Source organism: Thermobia domestica, chromosome 14, assembly GCF_964235325.1.
Source record: "Thermobia domestica chromosome 14, izTheDome1.hap1.1, whole genome shotgun sequence".
Classification (NCBI taxonomy): Eukaryota; Metazoa; Arthropoda; class Insecta; order Zygentoma; family Lepismatidae; genus Thermobia; species Thermobia domestica.
Window position 1 is genome coordinate 137,653,508 of NC_137467.1, and position 21,362 is coordinate 137,674,869.

Consider the following 21,362-nt stretch of genomic DNA (forward strand, 5'->3'; position numbering starts at 1 on the left):
TTATTGTCTTTATATATATATATATATATATATATATATATATATATAGATAGATAGATAGATAGATAGATAGATAGATAGATATAGATATAGATATATTGGGGATCCCTACCGGAATCCCAGAGTGAGGTACGTCCACGAAAAATGCCTCGAAAAATATTACATATCCTACGATATATATTTTGCGAAGTTACACTGAAAATAGAGCTAGTAGATTTGAAAATATAGAAGTTTTTCCAAACCAAGGACAAGATTTCTATCTAACATTTAATTGAGAGAGAAGTTTAGAGGGAGGACGACAAAGAGAGAGATACGGAGAAAAAGAGTATGTTTTCATATGTAATTAGTAGTACGTATCATTATGATTCAAACGGGGGGGGGGGGAGAGAGAGAAACACACTTATAGTGTAATCAAGTACCTCCATTAATGGACATTAATAATTTCTACCACATGGTCTAAGGGTTGAGATCTTATTTTTATGCCGTGTATAAAATACACAGTGCGACAATTAGGGACCAAAATTGATTTTTTTTTCTGTGAAATTAGTTTTGGAGCGAAAGTTTTTCACAGTGGTGATTAATGCATATGACTGTGGAAACATGTGCAGAAATTTCTAGCTCGGTCGGTTCTTAGTGTGATGCGTGACGCAGCTAAGCATAGACTTGTGTTGTAATACCCGTCACCGTTTCAACACAGGGAACAAGGAATTACTATCAATTTCTGTAAGTGTTTGCTAGGGATGGGCAAAACCGGTTTTTATAAAAACCGAAACCCGAAAAACCGACATTTCGGTTTTCTCAAAAACCGGCTCGGTTTTTCACCAGAACCGGTTTCGGTTTTCTCCAAAACTGGTTCGGTTTTTACCGAAACTGGTTTCGGTGAAAACTTTTCGAAAACACATGAAACTATTTCTGTGGAAATGGATTCGGTTTCCGGAGAACAACGAAACACCATTCTGGTCAGAAATAGAACAAATTTTGGGGAAAAAACCGGAATCGGTTTTGAAGAAAACCGAAACCGAATCAGGTGAAAAACCGAACCGGTTTTGGAGAAAACCGATAACCGGTTTCGGTGAAGAACCAAAAACCGTTTTTTTAAATTTTTTAAAACCGGTTTCGGTTTTTCTAAAAACCGAAAAACCGGTTTTTGAGCCCACCACTAGTGTTTACGAAACAGTCAACAGAAACATCTGAGATACTGAAAAAGGTTTATGAGGACAATTGCCGTGTTTTTGAATGGCTTAAAGAGATTCAGTGCTTTCAGGCAGTTCATGAAATATGATGGGCACCCATGTACAAGGAGATCTGTCAAATTCAATTGAAATCATTGATAGAATTTGGCATATCGTTTTGAGTGATCAAAATGCAAGTCTCAGGGTAATATCAGATCTCGTGCAGTTGAATGAGGAGAGTGTTCGCCAAATAATAACGAAGGATTTAGAGAAACGGAAACTGTATACATGTGTTCCATGATCCATTAATTAACTGAAAAGAGGGCAGAAACTGGAAAGAGTATATAATTGCCATGTACACAAAGCAGTGATTAATGGATTTTCTGGGCCCAAAACGCACGAAATCCACAAACACCGCATACTCGCCAAACCTGTGCCCTTGTGATTACTTTATTTTCCTTAAATAAAACGTACTACTGAAGGGCTGCTTTTTGAACGATGTTTTTATCATCCAGGAAACAGTGAGGAATACCTTGAATACTATTACAGTTCAAGACTTACAGAAATCATTCCATGACTTACTGGATCGTGGAAAGCTGTGTGTGAACAAAAGTAATTCCTGTTTTGAATAAAATGAGCTAACAGAGTGACTACTAAAATTCCAAAATGAAATTTCCTGACTTTTTCGTTATCTTTTCTTTACCAAACCACAAAATTAGTAACATTCTCAAGGAGTGAATCTGGATGCGAGTTATTCCGAATTTTCATGCATGCGATAGAAGCGTCCTTTGCTTACGATTTAGTAGCGTTTAAAGCCATCTAGACATTTTTGGTGGTGAATTTTGACGTTTTATAGAACAAAATTTTCCAGTCTGCACTTATACTGGTACAGATTTAAAAAAAAAAAAAAAAAAAAAAAATCGTGACCCAAAACCTAAATTTCTTGACTCATGACCGTTTTCTGATTTCGTGTCTTTCGTGACCAACAGACACCCTGGATAAGTTAATTCCATTTGCTATTCGCTGATTTTTTACAGACTCATTCTCGTTTCCTAATTGCCGCACTGAAGACTCAACGAAAATGGACGCGTTAACTAATAACATATATAAAAAAATGTACAGTACCTTTTCCATCTGTTCTTGGCTCGTCACAATGCCTTCTTTCAGGAACAGAGAGTAGTCTTTGTAAAATTTATCAAACTCATCTTTCTCTTTTTGGGACTTGTCGTGTAGAAATCTCAAAATTCGATTTGTTAACGCTGTTCGTAGTTTCCTGTAATAAAATGATTACTTATCATTAGAGACCGGATGTTAAACAAAATGCTTATTTTTTAATATTAAAGATACGATTAAAAATAACGTTTTAAAGTTTATATTAAGTGTTATAGTTTTAATTTAAGCCAATATTATTTTGCCTTTTTCGCCCCTTCCTGCCTAAATAATTGCTTTAGTGCCTAATGTTGCCTATTTTATGTATTTGCTTCAAAATAAGATTTTACTGGGAAAAATATAGCTGTAGTTTAGTATTTCAACAAAGGACTATGTCTCTTCCGAGAAATATAAGAGTTGTTTGTTGTGATAAGATGTCGTTAAACTTTGGACTGCTGTGTGTACTGATAAAGTGCTGTAAAACTTGGAACAACTGTATGTATGGACAAAGTTATAAAATTTAGACTGTTATGTATAGTGATAAAGTGCTGTATAGAATGTATTTACCAAATATTTTTTCTATACATGTAATACATGTCAAGCTTCGTTTTACTATATACAGTAAGAAGATATTAACAAACAGGTATGTTTCTATATTCTTTGTACATTATCTATGACTCGAATTTATTTTGTAATTATATTGGGTATTTATCTTCATTATTCCGAGTTATTTTAGTGCCTATTTACTGCCTATTATTTAAATTTTAAGTGCCTATTTGCCTGCCTATTTTACAGGTTTTTGATGCCTAAACATTCGGTCTCTACTTATCATCGATATTTGGAATATATTTATATAGTATACTCTAAATTAAAAGTAACAATAGGATACCAAACTTACTATAATTTAAAAGAATAAACATAAAATTGATCTGTGTATTTCGTAACGTCCTTCCAGACATAAGAAAATACACAAAATTTTTCTAAAAAATACCAAACCAAAGGTAAATAAACATATATTTTATTAAAGGGATATAAGTACATGATACACCTATTGCCTGTACTGATAATCAAGTTATGGTATTATCTTTGTTCTTTCGTTACGTTAGATTCATTTATGAATTATAAATTAATAATACTTAAAAAAAAGAAAGAAAAAAACAGAAAATTCTCCCATTATACCGTACTGAATAGTACATATAAGTTTCCTGCTTCTAACAGGAACTTACTATAATTCTCTTTTATTATTATTATTATTATTATTATTATTTAAAAATTTTGTTTGGCAATAGTTGAATTCTTTTTGTATAATGATATGACAAATAGCGTCGTTGCACATAAAAATTAGTAAAGTCTAAGTCAGATGACTAGCTGAGATACCTTTTTTTTTTTTTCAAATTTTTCCTTAAAAATAAGAGAGACAGTTACGATTTTAGGCTATTATTAATGAATCAAAAAATGCTTAGATTTAAAATATTTTTCTTACGAAACAGTTATAAAATGATTTGGTTTTTATTTAAAACTATATTTAATTTAATCTTTTGCCAACAACCTGAACTTCGGAGTTTTTCCTTAAATACATCCGCTCTTACTATCATATCATTTCTTACTCATATAAGAAAAAATGCGTTCTGCGTGAGCATTAGATGATGAAATAATCAGAACAAATCTAAGAATTCTGTTCAACTCACGAACATTAATTAGAAAATAATTTTAAAGTAGCTGTTGAGAAACTCACATTTTGGACATCACGCAACAACTTAGAAATAAAGAGAAATATAATTAAATTTTAATTACTCTTGTTGCTCTAAATTTCTACGATTAATTATTCAGGATAGATTCTCTCGGGAAGAACATATTCTAAACCTAAATAATACACTATGCAGTTTATATTTCACCTTATATAGGCTAAAGATATTGTCTTTCGGGGAGAACATATTCTAAACCTAAATAACACACTATACACTTTATATTTCACCTTGTATAGGCTAAAGGCATTGTCTCTTGTCGAAATTTGATTTTTACTGTTCTACAGCAAGATTAATTCGCTACTCAGTTTTGGAATTATCTTCTGAGGAGCATCACATATTGTTTTATGTACTTTTTGCACGCTCACATACATACATACATACATACATACATACATACATACATACATACATACATACATACATACATACATACATACATACATACATACATACATACATACATACATACATACATACATACATACATACATACATACATACATACATACATACATACATACATACATACATACATACATACATACATACATACATACATACATACATACATACATACATACATACATACATACATACATACATACATACATACATACATACATACATACATACATACATACATACATACATACATACATACATACATACATACATACATACATACATACATACATACATACATACATACATACATACATACATACATACATACATACATACATACATACATACATACATACATACATACATACATACATACATACATACATACATACATACATACATACATACATACATACATACATACATACATACATACATACATACATACATACATACATACATACATACATACATACATACATACATACATACATACATACATACATACATACATACATACATACATACATACATACATACATACATACATACATACATACATACATACATACATACATACATACATACATACATACATACATACATACATACATACATACATACATACATACATACATACATACATACATACATACATACATACATACATACATACATACATACATACATACATACATACATACATACATACATACATACATACATACATACATACATACATACATACATACATACATACATACATACATACATACATACATACATACATACATACATACATACATACATACATACATACATACATACATACATACATACATACATACATACATACATACATACATACATACATACATACATACATACATACATACATACATACATACATACATACATACATACATACATACATACATACATACATACATACATACATACATACATACATACATACATACATACATACATACATACATACATACATACATACATACATACATACATACATACATACATACATACATACATACATACATACATACATACATACATACATACATACATACATACATACATACATACATACATACATACATACATACATACATACATACATACATACATACATACATACATACATACATACATACATACATACATACATACATACATACATACATACATACATACATACATACATACATACATACATACATACATACATACATACATACATACATACATACATACATACATACATACATACATACATACATACATACAACATACATACATACATACATACATACATACATACATACATACATACATACATACATACATACATACATACATACATACATACATACATACATACATACATACATACATACATACATACATACATACATACATACATACATACATACATACATACATACATACATACATACATACATACATACATACATACATACATACATACATACATACATACATACATACATACATACATACATACATACATACATACATACATACATACATACATACATACATACATACATACATACATACATACATACATACATACATACATACATACATACATACATACATACATACATACATACATACATACATACATACATACATACATACATACATACATACATACATACATACATACATACATACGTACACACACACACACACACACACACACACACACACACACACACACACACACACAAAAAGCCTTACGATCTACTTTTAACTTAAAACCAAGATCACCCTGTAGAGAAAGATTTAAATTTCATAAAATATTAACAACATTATATTCACTAAAACTAACTGGCATTGTTTTACCGTTTCATCTCATATCCATTCACTTAATACTAGCAAGCTACAAACATATACGTTAGGCAAGAAAACTTTACATCAACAAAGAACAGTATGTATTCAATGTGTATTACCAAATTACTTACCATAACATTAAAAAAAATCGAGTACATAAAAAAGAACGAAACATTTAAATTTTTTGTAGATAAGGCGTAATACAAGGGTTGCTGGAAAATATCCTGTAAACTACTAATTTACAGGAGCGCTGGAGTTCCGATACTACAAAATTCGAAAGAATTGAGTATTCTATGTTTAAATTGTCTTTGATTGTTTGTTTAAGTCTATTCGTTTATTTTTCAGAGCAATTTGAAGAATTGCCTCAAAAACTGATGTTCGGAATGCGTCAACAGCTGCTTCAAGTGACAGTTCAACAGCTCCTCGAACGAACAACTTTTGTTGGTTTCGGTTCGCTTTAAAACACCCAAATAGTGGATTGTTGTTAAGTCTCGGGTTCGTATGAATAGATCCAAGTTTCGTCCCCTGTAACGATGTAGTACGCAAAATTTGACTTACCACTGTTGAATTTATCGAGCATTCATTTATACCAATTGAAACGAGCCTGTTTTTGAGCTTTGTTTAAGCTATGTGGAATCCAACGTCTTGATATTTACTGTACACTCAGGTAACCATGCAAATCGTATGTATTGCTTTCAAGTCAAAGTGCACGGATGCCTAAATGTCACGTTATGTTACATGCCGATCTCTCTCAATCATTCCACACATAGCATCAACATCACTGACAACAAGGGGCACGAATGGACGACCTTTAAGAAATTCATCACTGAGAAATGTGCAACTACGGTGAAATTCGGAAAGCCAACTATACACAGTCCTACTGCATGGTGTTTCCTCTCCAAAAGCAAAATTATGTCGCCTGATGCATTGTTTTGGTGTTAAACTACATTTGAAGTTAACCCTTTCTGACCGTGTGATTCCATTTGGAATCACAAGCTTCCATGGCTTTCATAGCGTATATATCGTGCCGAATGATTCCAAGTTGTCTCATACGTTGTAGTTACAGCGCCCTGGCAATATAGAATTGTGAGGAAAAAAAAATGGATTTTCTTACTTCCTTAGACTTAAACATATAATCCATTGAAATAAAAAAAGTCTTCATTTTTAAAACATAATTCAGGTCAGAAAGGGTTAAACAATCATTGTCCGGAAGTATTCACGAGAAATTTCCATGCTCACACAAAATTACTTCTTGAAACAACTGCGAAAAATAAATGAATCAGCTTAAAAAAGAATCAAAGATAATTTAAGCATAGAAAGATGTATTCTTCCGAATTTTATAATAGAAGAACACTAGCGCCCCCTGTAAGAAGTTGCATGCCATGTTATAGTTTGTTTCTTCAATCGGCGTGCAGCTCGTATATAAAGAATGCTTCCTTCTACTTGTGGTGGCTCGTGTCATAAATAAGTCATCATCCGAGGGATCTAGAGAAAAAAATCCCCGAGAACTAAATGTCCAACTAGAACCCTCGTTTCAAACAATTAACAGTCGCTTGTCAACTCCACGTGGAGTCTTAGTTGTCATAGTTCCAAATGCTGTCCTTTAAGTTTGTACTCGATCCCCTGGTTCCCAAGACCAGCTTTCTTGTTCTTACATTGCCCGACATCTGTTTCATATTAGCCATAGTATTGAGTAGAAAGAAGAGACATAATGGATGTTAAGACGTTGCAACCCCACAAATGTGATCAAAAGAGAGATGGAGGGAGGAAGGGATGCTGTTGTAAAATTCAGCATGAAAACTTCAGATTTTGCCGAACTGCACGTCTATTGAGTGAACACTGTACAATCTGTTGCTCCAACATTAGATGATGGAGGGGTGAGCTCCCTCGTGGATAAGCGGTTAGCATACGTGCCTTTGCCGTGGGACACCCGGGTTCGGTTCCCGGCGGGAGCTCATGTGGTTCGGATTCCACGTAAATCAGTAGGTCCACGGTTCATATAGCCTCGCTGCTGAACGGAACGCTACACTAAAATCAACTCAACTTAAATGAGGGACCAGAAGTGTAACAAGGTGTTTTCTCGCATTGCTCGACCCTGGTGAGTCCGTTCCTTTTATTTTCCGATGTTTTTACTATTCTTTCTGTTGTTTCCTTGTAGCCCAAGGCTACAGGGAATAGCCGAAAACTACGAAGTGCAAGGTGTTCTCAGAAATTACAGTTACCTGTAAGTAAAGTGATTATAAAGGTATGAATTTTCAAGCAAACAATGCATATGAAGGATTTGATGGTGTTGCTAGAAACTAAATGGAATCACCTGATAAGAGCACTGTCCTGCAGCAACTCTCGGCTTAGATTAAGAGGAATATCTTCTGAATCTACCACACCTAAAAATAATTTAAATATGAAGTTAGTTAATATTCATAATAATGTAAGCAATCTTATAAATTAATTCAAAAGGTACAAAAAACAAAACAAAAAATTTAAAAAACGAATAAAACAGTGAAAATATGCATACCTGGACCAAGATTCGAGCCCGTCTCCAGCTTATTGTGCCGATACCTGAACGGCACAGCTTATTGTGCCGATATTATCCTGCGCGCTTTCTGAGCAGCCGTGCGTTCTATATGTCTTCCTTAAAAATTCAAACCTTGTTCTTCTGTATCATATTATACACTGTTCAAAAACCCATGTTAACGTCGAATTTTCCCAGACAGCTCTCACCATTGTCGGCACATTAATAAGAGAAGGATTCAGTGTGGACAGGATGTATGAGAATTTGTTAAAAAAAGGCTTTAGAGAGAATAGAATGTTTTAAGAATTCATTAACAAAATATTTTAATGAGCGATAGAATGTATAAGAATTAATTACTAAAAGGCTTTAGTAGGGATAGAATGTAATTTGATAATTAATTATTAAAAAGTTTTAGTAGGAATAGGATGTACGAGAATTAGTTACAAAAAAGTTTTCTTTGCGATAGGTTGTATGAAAATAAGTGTTAACAAAGATTTAATTGGAACAGGATGTATGAGAATTAGTTATAATGAAGTTTTAGTGAAGATAAAATATGATAACTATACATTATTCGGCGTAAGCTCTAAACTGCGATAAACAAAGCCACGTGAAACTAAATCTCGCTGATTTGCTGTTGTCCTACCGACGCTTGTACTCCTCCGCAAAGTAGTTCATGTGATTGCATTATTACTTTTACTATGAAACTTCATATAAAACTCCTATATTACTATAAATGACAAAAATATAATACGGATTATCTAATAATACTGCATTCGAGTGTGGCTAATGAAACAATAGAAATAAACACTAAACATGCGCAGTAATTATGGCGCCAACTCAACTGTGGACGGGTGTTCTGCTTTTAAAGTCTGAAAGATGACTGGCATGAATCCCGGTTCCGCGAGTGTTGTGGTGAAACACCAACAAGGCAAACCTTTATTCACTAGGCAACAATTGTTTACGAGCGAAATTCAAATGTATTTTTTTTAATCTTTCGAGTTGCTGCTGCTGTATCTGGACAACACGAGACAGTATTGTTAAAATGCACGTGTATAATTTCTCCTCCCCGTGGGGAGTGGGAGTGATACATCACTAGCCAATTGTATTTGTGACAAGCGGAAGGATAAAAATATTTTGTTTATCGGAGTTTAGAGCTTACGCTGAACAATGTATAGTTACGAAAAGGTTTTAGTAGGGATAGGATGTATAAGAATTTTTTTTTTTTTTTTTTTAAGTTTTGGTCAGGATGAGATGTATGAGAATTAATTACAAAAAAAAAAAGTGAGATAAGATATATGAGAATTAATTACAAAAAGATTTTAGTGGGAATAGGTTATTTGAGAATTACTTAGAAAACTGTTTCAGTGAGGAAAGGATGTATGAGAATTAGTTACGAAAAGGTTTTAGTCGAGATAGAATAAATGAGAATTAGTTACGGAAAGGTATTCATGAAGATAGGTTGAATAATAATTAGTTAAGGAAACGTTTTAAAGGGGATAGTTTGTATAATAATTAGTTAAGAAAACGTTTCAGTGGGGATAGGATCTATGAGAATTAGTTACAAAAAGGTTTTACTTGGGATAGGTTGTATGGGAAGTAGTTAAGAAAATGTTTTAGAAGGGTAGGATGTAAGTGAATTAATTACGACAAGGTTTTAGTGGAGGAAGGATATACGAGATTAATTAACGAAAGATTTTAATGGAGATAAGATGTGTGAGAATTAATTCACAAAAACTTTTAGTGCAGATAGGATGTATGAGAATATATTAACAAAAGGTTTTAGTGAGCGATTGGATGCATGAAAATTAGTTGAGAAAACATTTTAGTGGTGATAGAATGTATATTCTAATAAAAATCTAAGAACAGAGTTTAAAATATATATATGTATTTTTTAAATACATGTATATATATATTTTTTAAACTCTGTTCTAAGATTTTTATTACAATATGAATCAATTAAATGTTTTAGTGAAGATAGGTTGTATGAGAATTAGTTAACGAAACCTTGTAGTGGAGAAAAGATGTGCTAGAGTAATGTTAAGAAAAGGTTTTAATGGAAACGGAATGTATGAGAATTAGTTAATAAAAGGTTTAGTGCGGAATAGGGTGTACGAGAGTTAATTAACAAAAAGTTTCGAATCCCGGTTTCGATTCCTGGTACTAAAGTACAAAAAGTTATTGGCTTATCCGGTTGCAATGATGTAAACAGACTTTGGGGCAGATGGCTGAAATTCAGCTCAAATGTAGAAGAGACTACAAAGATTCTATACTTAAAGAGTAAATTGTCCTAAAATGAACGGAACATAGTCAAAAAGCACGAAACATTAACATTAATGTCAATGGAAAATCAATGAAAAGCAATTCCTCTACTTATCTCAAAAATCAAAACACCGAAATGACTGAAATTCAGCTTAAATGTAGAAGAGAATAAGTAGACTGTATATTACAGAAGCAAATTATCATAAAATGGATGGAATATAATAAAAAAGCAAAACATTATCATTAATGTCAATGGAAAATCAATGAAAAGCAATTCCTCTACTTATCTCAAAAATCAAAACACCGAAATGACTGAAATTCAGCTTAAATGTAGAAGAGAATAAGTAGACTGTATATTACAGAAGCAAATTATCATAAAATGGATGGAATATAATAAAAAAGCAAAACATTATCATTAATGTCAATGGAAAATCAATGAAAAGCAATTCCTCTACTTATCTCAAAAATCAAAACACCGAAATGACTGAAATTCAGCTTAAATGTAGAAGAGAATAAGTAGACTGTATATTACAGAAGCAAATTATCATAAAATGGATGGAATATAATAAAAAAGCAAAACATTATCATTAATGTCAATGGAAAATCAATGAAAAGCAATTCCTCTACTTATCTCAAAAATCAAAACACCGAAATGACTGAAATTAAGCTCAAATGTAGAAGAAAATAAGTAGATTGTATATTCCAGAAGCAAATTATCATAAAATGGATGGAACATAATAAAAAAGCAAAACATTATCATTAATGTCAATGGAAAATCAATGAGAAGCAATTCCTCTACTTATCTCAACAATCTAACCTTTGGCACACTATTAATGCCAGTAATATGAATTTTCAAGATCGCTAGAAACTTATTATTCCTGTTACTTCCTTTCGATAATATTTTGCTTTAATACACAAAATAATTTGAATTATATTATCATTGCAATCTTAAACCAAACCACCATTTTTGCAACTATGCAAATACTTTTGATACTAACTAAAGTAAAGGAAATTGTATTTCAGATGGATACTAAAATTTCTTGACGTTTCTTGATTTTAAAACTTACCTTTGACAAATCGAAGCCATTTTGGAAGGATATTGTCTGCTTTGTTTTTGATGAGAACCTTGCGACAGTACAAAGCAACACCAGAATCTGTTTCTCGACTCATCTCGAAAAGACCTATTAACGACAACAAATAAATAAAATTAGAACAAGAGTAAAACTAAATGGAATTATTTTGTTCATATGATCGGTAAAACTCAAATAGGAAGAACTAATGAGTTTCAAATTAGATACGAAATGCACAATGGTGCTATTCAGCCAGTTCGCTAAAACCGGTTGTTAAAATATCTCGAGTTCGCAGAACCGTTTGTTATACCCAGACATAACAATGAATTTCACCCAGTTATACTAAGGAACAGTAAATTTTAATTTAACTATTTTTTCCTTCCTAAGAGAGTTATATCTGTTTACCTATCCATATTCATCTACTACCTCCCTCTCTCCCTCCCTCCCCCCCCCCCTCTCTCTCTCTCCAATATACGAGGGTAAGTCAACTGAAAACCATGAAAGTGGAAATAAAAATCCGCATATGGCGCCAGTGAGCTGTAAGTCGGCATGCCTTTTTACGATAGTATACCGGATGTCTCCTAGGTGGCAGCAGCAGGCAGATGCACAAACACCGGCGCAACAACAGTTCCAAAATGGCAGCCCCACTAGCCACATGCACCAGCGAGGAGCAGCGTTCTGTGATTCGGTTCTTGCGAGGTGAAGGTGTGAAGCCGATTGACATTTTTAGGCGAATGAAGGTTCAGTATGGAGATGCGTGTTTGTCACAGCCACAAATCTATGAATTGTGCCGGAAATTTGCAAATGGTGTTACGTCTGTGGCCGATGCTCCACGCCCCGGCCAGGCTCGGCGCGTAGTGACTCCAGAGACTATTGCAGCCGTTGAAGCCATCGTTTTGGAAAACCGCCGTGTGACAATAGACGAAATTGCAGCATGTGTACACATGAGTCATGGATCGGCACATCATATTGTGAATGATGTTCTCCAGTTTCATAAGGTGTCTGCAAGATGGGTGCCCCGACAACTGACGCCTGAACTGAAACAGCGACGTGTTGATGCGTGCGAAGACCTTTTGTGGCGTGCTGAACGTGACGGTAATGCCTTCCTGTCACGAATCGTCACTGGTGATGAAACATGGGTGCATTTAGGGGTGTTCGGAATTCGATTTCGTATTCCGGAATTCGGAATTCATCTAATTCCGGAATGTTCCGGAATTCCGGAATTCCGGAACGTTTCGAAATTCCGGAATTCCGGAACGTTTCGAAATTCCGGAATGTTCCGAAATTCCGGAACGTTTCGAAATTCCGGAAGTTCCGAAATTCCGGAAGTTCCGAAATTCCGGAACGTTTCGAAATTCCGGAACGTTTCGAAATTCCGGAATGTTCCGAAATTCCGGAACGTTTCGAAGTTCCGCAAATTCCGTAACATTCCAAAAGTTTGGAATTGTGGAATGCTCAAAAGTATGAATTTCGGAATTGTTTTCAAGACTGAAATTTTGAAGCTCACTGTTGATTCTGGAATCATAATATTAATATTAGTTCAAAGTTTGAATATAAAAGTTCGAAACAGTCCTGAGGCAATGGTTCTCAAACATTATTACAAGGCTTTAATCCCACAAATTTACTCGCAAATACTTTCTCGTTTTCACTATGGTATCTATGGAATATAGTAGCTACATGTCTTAAACAGTTATGCATTCTCGTATTTACAATTATTGGAATAAAGTACAGCATTTTATCTTTATCTTTTACATTTTTTTCAATCATTGCCATTTTGTATTTTGAAGTACCAACAAGGAAACAATTTACATGTTTGGCATTTTAATTCCAAAATATTTGTTTTACTATTAAGCAAACAATACAAGAGCACACGAAACATTTGTAGTCATGTCATTTGGAATTATGAACTTTTAATCTAAAGTACAAGGAGTACACATGAATAATACATAATTGTGAAAATTTTGACAACTGAAACCCTGAAATGGTATAACTGATGCTACCTGAGACGTCATCAAATAATGCAACAAAAATGTAAATGTAAATTACTATTGAAAGAAAAAGCAAAATTTCTGTGCTACAAAATAATACTGTTAGAGAACAATGATGTTGATAAAATATTATAAGGGCATGTATTAAATGTCAATTTTCATATAAATGCCCAGATGATTTTTTTAAAAAATTAGGGGAAAGTAGACTTTAGACGATATTAGACAAGGCAATTATGTATGCAAAATTAGAAGACACGCATTCAAATTATTTCCTGTAATAAAAATTAGAATTCAACTTTCCATGGTAGATTGCACATGTTCTATCTCCAAACAAGGTGAAATACGTGCAATTTACTGTGGAAACTTGAATGTTAATTATTATTACACGAAATAATTTGAACGCATGACTCTTAGCATGCAAGATTGCATAGAAAATTGCATCGCATAAAATGGGCTTTATGGACTTTTAGCTTAACAAACTTCTTTTATCTCATTGATCTTTTTTATCTGATTTATTTGAGAAATCAGGAGAAAGAAAGTTTTCGCCAACTTTTCTACTCAAGGAAAGTAAGACATCAATTTTTGTAAAAAATCAATTTACGCGAAGTACGAATAGTTTTTGATACAAATTCATTATTTCGTAAGAGCGAAATATGAACATTAGGCTAATACTTTTAATGTGAATATTAACATTTACGAAATGATTTCTTTCATTTTTAACTTTTACCATCGCTACTCACAATTTCGGGTATACTAATTGAACATTTACCTTTCTTGTTGTTAGTTAGTCATGGGTGCAGACCCTTTCATCTGAATGCATAACTACCCTTCAAAGTGCAGCTTTGTATGAAAATGTACATATTCTGTTGGCTTGTATCGATGTAATTGTCTAAAGAAAGTAACATGCTTTTACATCAGAATTTCACAACATTGATAATATATTGGTGATTAATACAATTTCTCAACCAACCAATTTTAAATGTTTTTCACTCACACAATTCATTTATCACCTTGCATAAAATTTTGATTAGTAGAGTTAGAACTAATCTTCATACGTAGGTTCCAATGCTTAGTATTTAACTGATAGACACCTTTATTTAGTTAGTTATTCAAATAAGTGTCGCAGGACAAGAAACGAGTAGCGCGTACATGTGAATAATTATAAGATATTATGTAAAGTTTGCACCTCTATTCGATTTACTCTCATTGTACATTTTGACAAGTTATGCAAATAATGCTTGATAAAGCTTTCATTTAAAAAAAACAGCAGTAGCATCATGATTATAGAAGTTACAAAAAACATTAAACAGTAATCCCTTGTTCTAAGAAATTTTTTGCTGTTTGCAGCATGCAGTATACTAAATACAATACAAGCGATGCATTAATAATTTTAGCTTTGCGTGATTTGAACCTGAAAATATGAAATACTGATTCTAGTTTCCAAAAAGTTCATGTAACATCAATAATGCATATTTTTACATAATACGGACAGCAGCATAATAATTGTACATTTTTATTTCAGACTATCCTATCCCTTTAATTACTGAAAATCGTATTTTCTTTTAAATGATTCTCTGCCCCTCCTTCAGGTACTTATACTTAACAATGGCCATACATCAAAAGATATGCAGTTCAATTTCTTGTTAGGGTTGCCTCGTATAAATGGAAAAGGTACAGTCGGTATTCATTTAAAAAAGAATATACAAAGTGGTTTATAAAAAAGGTGTTTCTCGGAAGATAAACCAAACTAAAGGGAAGAACTAGCTCGAATTTCTATGTTCCGATTTCTGCAACAAAATCACGGAATTTACACTGAATCACTTATGATTGAGACTTTATGGATAACCAGACAAAGTTCCAAATCTTATGCGCAATCGTTCACAGTGAACGGATCTAGAGAATGAAACAAACCAGTTGACGTGGACCAAAACTCTTTCCTTCAGCACAGCGGAATCAATATCCAGTTTCAAAGCTAAGCTTTGCGCACACCTCTCAGTTCGGGGTAACAGCAAAAATTATTTTTTCAATAAGAAGTTCCGGAATGTTTCGAAATTCCGGAATGTTCCGAAATTCCGGAATGTTTCGAAATTCCGGAATGTTTCGAAATTCCGGAATGTTTCGAAATTCCGGAACGTTCCGAAATTCCGGAATGTTTCGAAATTCCGGAACGTTCCGAAATTCCGGAGTTTCGAAATTCCGGAATTCCGGAACGTCTTGAAACTGTGTTCCGATTCCGGAATTGGAATTTCCGTTCCGAAAAATTCCGGAATTCCGGAATTAGGAACAGCCCTAGGTGCATTAACATCAGCCTGAAACAAAGCGAGCGAGCAAAGAAGTGGCGGCAGGAAGTTCCACTCCGATGAAGAGGTACGCAATGCGGTACACGAGTGGTTGCGCCGTCGCCCAAAAGACTTTTTTTCTGCAGGTATTCAGGCTCTTCCGAAGCGCTGGCGGACTTGCATTGAACGAGGAGGGGACTATGTTGAAAAGTGATTTACTTCTGTACCCTGTGTGACCAATAAATAATATTTAAAAAAATAATTATGGTTTTCATTTGACTCCCCCTCGTATATATACAGGGTTTTTTAAAACAACACCGACAACGTTCGGGAGGTGATTCCTGACACAGTATAAGACACAAAGTATAGACCAACCTGGGTGCACAGGTGCTTCCTTTTGGAGTTACAGGCTGTCGAAACATGAAAAAATAAACTTTAAACGTTTATAGTTCCCCAACTATGGGACCTACCGTAGTCGGGTCAAGATTTCACTTAGGAACTAATATGGGCTCTATCCAAAAATCCACGTTTCAGAATCCTAAGGTAATCATGCAACAATTTTTATAGAGGTAGTTGGCTATGGGCATATAATTTGAACTACTCACCAACTAACTCTATAAAAATCGCTGCGGAAGTACTGCAAGATTGTGAAACATGGATATTTAGATAGGACACATACAAGTTGCCAAGTAAGGTCTTGACCGACTACGGTAGGTACCACAGTTTTCGAGCTATGGATCTTTAAGGTTCTTTTTTTTTTATGTTTTCGGCAGCCTATAACCCGAAAGGAAGCATTTGTGCACCCAGGTTAGTCTATGCTTTTTGTCTTATCTTGTTGTCAGGAATCACCTCCCAAACATTGTCGGGGTTGTTTTGAAACACCCTATATAGCCGGTTGTTAAAATTCAGAATAACAACAATGGAAATGGATTATTGCAAAATATTCATCAATATAAATGTATTAGAACTGGGATATATATGAAAGTTCCCAAAACAGAACAACATACAAGTTCGCCAATATATTGGTGGTAGAAAATTGTGACTTTCAAGATTAAGATCATTTAACAAAAAACCTTTCCCTATCTAATTCGTTGGCTTTGCATCATCATTACACTTTTTGTGCCGTGTCTCTGTTTTCGTCTTCTGCTCGATTACCAGAATCTTGTTTTGAGCTGGAGGTGAACTTGCGCTTTGAAATCTTTAAATATTTTCATGGATCAAATTGTTGGTGTTTGGTTAAACATTTCTTTTCTTTTCTTTTCTTTCTTTCTTTCTTTCTTTGAGTTGTTTGGGGATAATGATTGCCAATAATTAAAAATATGGAAGTGGAAAGAACGATAGAAGATGTAATCCAAGCAGGATTTTTCACCTTGTGGTAAGTACGCACAACTTATGGTGGTATTATTAATTACTACGAGGGTTGCACTGAAAGTTTCGGGAATCACGTACTGGGAACAATGTAATCCGTTAGATTTTGTTGTAATTATAAAGTGTCATCTTTATTCACTCTAAATGTAAAACCATATGTAACTCGGAATCTTTGTCGTTGCAGAGCACCAGTTTGAAGTTAGGTGGTCGTGATCAAAAATGGACCTGACGAGAGCACTTCCGTGTCATGATTTATTACGATTTTCGCCAAGGGTTAACATAGCAAGTGTGTGTTCGTTGGATGACTGTTACTTTTCCTGATGAAGCCCTATCCCCAGATGGCAATTTACAGGTGGTTTCAGGAATTCAGTGTGGTCGAGTCAGCCTGAGTGATAAGGATCGTGCATATCGTCCATCGACAGCCATTGTGCCCAAAAACATTGAAGCTGTTTGTGAATTAATTAACACTGATCGACAAGTGACTTATCGCGACATTCAGGGTCCTTAGGTATTAACATGAGTTAAATTGAAACAATATTGCATGATTATTTAGGTGTGAAAAAACTTTGCGCTCGTTGGATCCCACACAATTTAACTCAAGCACAAAAAGACACCCGTGTGAAATGGTGCAAAGATATGACGAAACGGTTCAAGTCTGGATCATCTAATTTGGTGTTTGACATCGTAACAGGTGTTGAAACGTGGATTTATGCATACGAACCGGAAGCAAGGAGACAATCTGCTGTGCAGGTGTTCCGCGATGAACCTAAACCAGCCAAAGCTGTTCGTGCACGTAGTATCTTTATACAAATGTTTGCATCATTTTTTTGGTACATCAGGTCATATTGCAACTGTCAACTGGAGAGTCGTAGAACAATCAGCAGAATGGTACACAACCACATGTCTCCTAGAAGTACTGAATGTGAGCAGACAGTCCAATCCTAACCGTCGAATCATTCTGCATCACGACAATGCTGCTTGCACACATCAGCTGCCACAAATGATTTTCTGGACCAGGAAAACATTTAAGTCATGACACATCCGGCTTATTCCCCTGATTTAGCCCCCAGTGATTTGAGTTGAATTGATTTTGAGTTTAACGTCCCGTTCAGTAACGAGACTACAAGAGACGTGAAACTACTGATTTACGTGGAATTCGAACCACATGAGCTCCCGCCGGGATTCGAACCCGGGTCTCCCACACCAACAGTAAAGAACATGTTGCGTGGGAAGCGCTTTGGCACTCTAGAAGAAGCCATCGAGGCATACAAACTGCATGTTTCACAGGTACCAACTTCGAAGTAGCATAACTGTTTCAAGAATGTGGTTCTATCGCATAAAACAATGCATTGCTGTACAGGGGAGTCCTTTGAAAAGAAAAAAAAAAAATGCTGTGCTTTGATGTTCTTGCGTTCTATCATTTTCCCGAAACTTTCAGTGCAACCCTCATATACTTTGGTGATACGCTAGTGGAAAAGGTTCAGTATCCGTGCTCAAATGCCAGCTTCAGGGCTCATACTAATTTGAGTGAATTTCCATGACTGAGTAATTAATTTTTCCTGACCAGCGACACCGTGAACATTATTTATGGTTAGGCTTAGGAAAACAGAAAGAAAGAAGAAAAAACTAATCTCGGCCATTCCCAGAGCCGTCCAACGCTCTCTTTATATATTTTTAAATACAGTATATAAGCTTACTTTCTTACTGTAAATACTTATTATGAGTCAAACTTCCTGTACTTGGAATAGAATAAAATACTAGTACCAGGCAATAATTATATACTAACTATATATTTAATATTTGGTCATTCTGAACACCATCATAAAGAAAAATAAATAAACAAATATAATTCAATTCTACTCTCAATTCTCTCAAAGCTTGAAGTTTTAATAGCTTTGGGCTATCCTCAAGCTTCTTTATTTCTCAAGATAATTTTGTTTTTTGAGCCTATTTCTTATCATCATCTTTTTGAATCTGTCTTGATTCTTTGAGTTGTTCTTCATATCTTCTGTGGACAGCTGAAAAATAATTTTCTGCCTCTTCTGTGCAAGATAGCGATTTCCCTGACTTTCTGCATATTTGGAAGCATTTCTCTGACTCATTTTAATTTCCCTGACTTTCAAGGTCAGTGTAAGCCATATATTTACACTGCCATTGCCACTGTTCCACTGAGGCATGACGTTGAAGCATATAATTAAATGTCGCAGACTTGGAATCATAGTGTGTAGAACATATACCTGCATCAATGTCTTTCTGTATCTGCATTGTTTAGATGCCAGCAAATTAACTTAAATATATGGATTTACAAGGTAACCAAAAACGTTCCTGCCGTTCTAGAGCAGCGATAAACAAAGCAATACAGTAAATGGTATGTACCTTTAGGTTTCGAAGTAATGCCCATCAACATCCACTACCTGCAACTGCATGTAAAATGAAGTTGCTGAAGGTAGGAAGGTGAAGATGGTGACGAGTAAGAAAGGGTAAACAGGCTGATACTCGTTGTTCCTTGTTGGCTACCGACAATGTGTGGGATACCCACTTGCTTAACTTGTATGACTTCCCTATCCCGTGCAGGTGCAGTCTGACTGTTTCAGCGGAACCTTTCTGCAAGTTCATCACACGTTAGACCACTTCGATGGCTGCTTTCAGGATCTTGGGTCCTCTTTGCCACATGTGGCTTGGCACTGTCGTGCAGGAACAGTAAACTTTTCATCAATGTTGACTCCTTCTGTCGCAATGTACAGTGCCCCCATTGCAACTGCTGAGAGTAGAAGTAAGCAGTGATAGTCTGACTAATTGGAAGGAGCTCGTAATCGACCCCTCCCCCTGCCGACAATTCCACTATAACCTTTCGTGGGTGCAGAGGTCGTCTTGAGGTGTAAGAAACAGGGTCACGTGGCAGCAACCAATGTCTGACATGCTTGGGAGTGTCATAAAGAACTCATTTGTTGTCACCAGTGACCAATCGATCAAAGACGGGTGTGTTCAGGTGACGAGTGAGCAAAAAGGCTGACATTCCTTGTTCTGTTGACAATGTGTGGGATACACACTTGCTCAACTTATATGACTTCCCTATCTCATGCAGGTGCAATCTGACTGGTTCAGCGGAAACATGGAATCTTTCTTCAAGTTCATCACACGTTAGACTAGTGCCCTTCTCGATGGCTGCTTTCAGGGCCTCGTCATCTAACACACGTGGTCATCCACTGCGAGGTTCATCCGAAAGACTTACATCTTCCGAACGAATTTCTGGAACCAATGCCTGGCATGCGTTCATTCATGGCACTATCCCAAATGCCTTCCATATGCGGTAACTTGATGCCGCAGCTGACAGGTCTACTTTAAAATAATACACCAAACACTCGCGAACAAGCTGCTTCGATACCTGCATTTCTCTTCGACACTGGACGAACTATGACTGATGTATGTAGGAATGTGCCTGTATTACTGAACGTCGATAGTTAGGCTAACTTCCGATTGTTTGGCAGGCAAGTTTCCTCTCTTTGAGCGCACGATTAATGGGACATAAAAAAC

At 34.8% G+C, this 21,362-nt stretch overlaps 1 protein-coding gene across 2 annotated transcripts in view; it reads right to left on the reverse strand.

The window, feature by feature from the left end:
* Nucleotides 1–21,362, reverse strand: part of Trap1 (TNF receptor associated protein 1) — a 481,869-nt gene that overhangs the window by 36,182 nt on the left and 424,325 nt on the right. For both annotated transcript variants that reach the window (XM_081738896.1, XM_081738897.1), the window contains 3 exons: nt 12,191–12,304; nt 8,667–8,736; nt 2,298–2,445 (listed from right to left, as the gene is read on the reverse strand). In XM_081738896.1, coding sequence (XP_081595022.1) covers nt 2,298–2,445; nt 8,667–8,736; nt 12,191–12,304 — 332 coding nt within the window. The remainder of the gene's footprint in view (nt 1–2,297; nt 2,446–8,666; nt 8,737–12,190; nt 12,305–21,362) is intronic.